The sequence below is a fragment of the Sinocyclocheilus anshuiensis genome, unplaced genomic scaffold (assembly GCF_001515605.1).
Source record: "Sinocyclocheilus anshuiensis isolate Anshui unplaced genomic scaffold, SAMN03320099.WGS_v1.1 scaffold577, whole genome shotgun sequence".
Classification (NCBI taxonomy): Eukaryota; Metazoa; Chordata; class Actinopteri; order Cypriniformes; family Cyprinidae; genus Sinocyclocheilus; species Sinocyclocheilus anshuiensis.
Genome location: NW_015539872.1, coordinates 767,577 through 770,463, shown reverse-complemented (window position 1 = coordinate 770,463; position 2,887 = coordinate 767,577). Strand labels below are relative to the sequence as shown.

The following is a 2,887-nucleotide window of genomic DNA, read 5'->3' as shown; positions in this document are numbered from 1 at the left end:
ACAAAGAATGGCCTTCTCAGCTGCCATAGTTGCAACTCTTGCGTCATCAGAACAGAGTGTTGAACGCACCACCGTTTCCGTTTAAAAAACGTTTTGCACTGTCGGGGCTGAACGCAGCCCAGGTAAAAATAGAAGCTACTCACCGCAGAGTAAATGGGTGGAGCTTACGTCTCGCTCCTCCTTGCTAGACGTCCAGTGAGGAGGAGCAAATGTAATTTGTGCCTAATGATTGGAGCTAGAATATCCAACCACACCCTAACCTTATCCACAACTCTCCCTCCACCCCATTAGATGTCCAGAGAGGTGGGGCTGGAAGTCATTTGACTCTGCAGTGAGTACCACTTGAAAAATAGGCCTACTCTAGCTGCACCGTCAGTGTGTGCCGCGGGTGAGATCAGGGTGGCGTCACGCGCCAGCAGGTGGAGCCGCGGCAATCAGTGTCAGCTGAGCTTCAGCGCGAGCTCACAGGAGCTTTCATCAGGTTGACAGGCAAAGGGAGAGCCGCAGTAACCGAAAGCGCTTCAATGCAAATGTACAAGCCGTTTTACTGGGAACCAAGGCTATGACAACAGGAGCACATTTTGTTTTGCTCGCTTGAGAAAAAAGTCTGTAGTAAGTGTAAGAAAGTTCATGGTGGAGGCTCAGCAGAGTTTCAGAGGAAGCAGGATGTACCATGAAGACGGCGCAAACTCTCTCAGACCACGATATGGATGTGAGTAGAGCCACTTCACTTTATGTCAGTTATGAAACTACTCTTTAAATATGAAACTAAATGAGTGTTAATTGAATTTGAATGCACTGTAGTGCCCTGGACAGTTGGTCAGCAAGAGTAACGTTAGCTGCCACAGTAATCTGACATCTATGATCAGTGGAGTGGGTGGTTAGTTTGGTGTGCACTGTGCACATACATGTACATGCATAATATTGAGGAAATGTATATATTTCCTCAATAGTATGAATATACATGTAAATTTTATATATAAATATGCAATATTTAGAAGCACACTGATGCTGACTTGCTTTAAAAATGAGTTCAATATGAGCTCATGTATTCAGGCAGATTTTGAATAATATTTTTGACTTGAATAAAGCCAGTTAACTTTTAGGTTATCTAAACAAGCATTTTTAGAGTGCATAAAATGTGTGTTTGAAGTTAATATTGCTGATTTATCAGCCTATCACTAGTTTTATTTAACATTATTATAAAAACAATCAAGGTGTTATAACTGCAAGGGAGTCATTTAAGGCTGTTTCAGTTTATATCAAGATGTATGACTGAACTGACTGACTTATCCAGTAAGATATAAAGTAGAAATGTGTGAAAATTGTAAAAAAAAAAAAAAAAATCAGTCAAGAAGATAATAGATCTGATGATGAATCTGTCTATCTATAGTTTAAACTCCATTGTCAATTATATTTCTGTCAAACCCACTTCCCATTTTTTAGTCTAGAAGGTGATGTGCTAATGATTACTTCTATGAGACATTGCACAATGAGCCATTACAATGTCTTCTGGGCCTTACAGATAAGCTATATATTATTAACTATTTTGTCTATCCAGCGCTAGATCCCTGAACTTTCTCTGCCATGTCCTTATATTATGTTGTCTTAGAAAGGTGTTTGTGTATCCTTGGCATTAGATCTCATGCTGTGGCCTGAGCAAAGAGAAGCTCCATGAGAGTTTTCTCCAGTTAAACATTACCTCTGCCCTTTGTAAAAGCACCTGACAGTCTGTACAGTCCAGATATTCGAGGAATTCTGTTTAAGAAGTTTATCTGTGCAGGTTTTATTAAACACACAAATTGCACCATGCTGGTAGACATGGTGTTTTACTGTGTGTACATCTAGAATGATGAACAATGTTTAATATATTGTTTGCATAGCAGCAGACATTTGATTCTGGCATAAACTTCTAGTTGGTTGTGTATCAGAACCTGTTAGTTAAGTCTACCATATCAAATCAAGGTTGAGAGATGAATTAGCTAACTAACTTTTTGTCGGCTCATTATATGAAGTTTACTTAACTCTCTGTCAACACTGGCACAGAGATCACATTCCAGCTAAACTGCTGACAAGGCCACTGGTTTCATGTTGCTGATTTAATTGATTAATTAATTTTAATGAATTAATTATAATAATTATTATATTATAATTAATTAATTTTAATATATGAATTAATTTTATATAGGGTGTTTACGTGAGCCTTTTTGTTATTTATTGCCTTTGTTATTCTCAAAAATATTTTTTGCTTTTTGGAATTGGGACAACACATTTTCATGCTTCACATATTGACTCAAACGCTCGTCTTGTCTAATTCTGCGTGAACTCTGTGCATTCTGGTTCATGACAGTTAGGGTATAACGAAAAACTCCCATCTCATTTTCTCCTCTAACTTCAAAATCGTTCTAAATCATCCTACATCGCTGTTTTACTGTTTTTTTGTAAAGTGCGTGTGACCTTCTTTGCACGTTCACTTTGTAAACACTGGGCCGGTACTTCTGCAGCGATGTAGAATGATTTTGAAGTTGGAGGAGAAAATGAGATGGGAGTTTTTCGACCTACCCTAACTGTTTCGAATGGGACTGCACAGAGTACGCATGCGCATTGCAGAGCTACACAAGACAAGCGTTTGAGGTTAAAAAGTATATAATTTTTATTCTTTTTTTAGAAAATGACCGATCGTTTCGCTAGATAAGCCCCTTCTTCCTCGTCTGGGATCGTGTAGAACCCTTTGAAGCTGCACTGAAGCTGCCATTTGGACCTTCCACCCAGTGAACCCCACTGAAGTCCACTATATAGAGAAAAACCCTGGAATGTTTTCCTCAAAAACCTTAATTTCTTTTCGACTGAAGAAAGAAAGACATGAACATCTTGGATGACATGGGGG

At 38.8% G+C, this 2,887-nt stretch overlaps 1 protein-coding gene across 1 annotated transcript in view; it reads left to right on the top strand.

Moving 5' to 3' along the window:
- The first annotated feature begins 371 nt into the window (after positions 1-371).
- Positions 372-2,887, top strand: part of LOC107685248 (ras GTPase-activating-like protein IQGAP1) — a 60,746-nt gene continuing 58,230 nt past the window's right edge. The window contains exon 1 of the mRNA XM_016481763.1: positions 372-712. Coding sequence (XP_016337249.1) covers positions 631-712 — 82 coding nt within the window. The 5' untranslated portion in view covers positions 372-630. The remainder of the gene's footprint in view (positions 713-2,887) is intronic.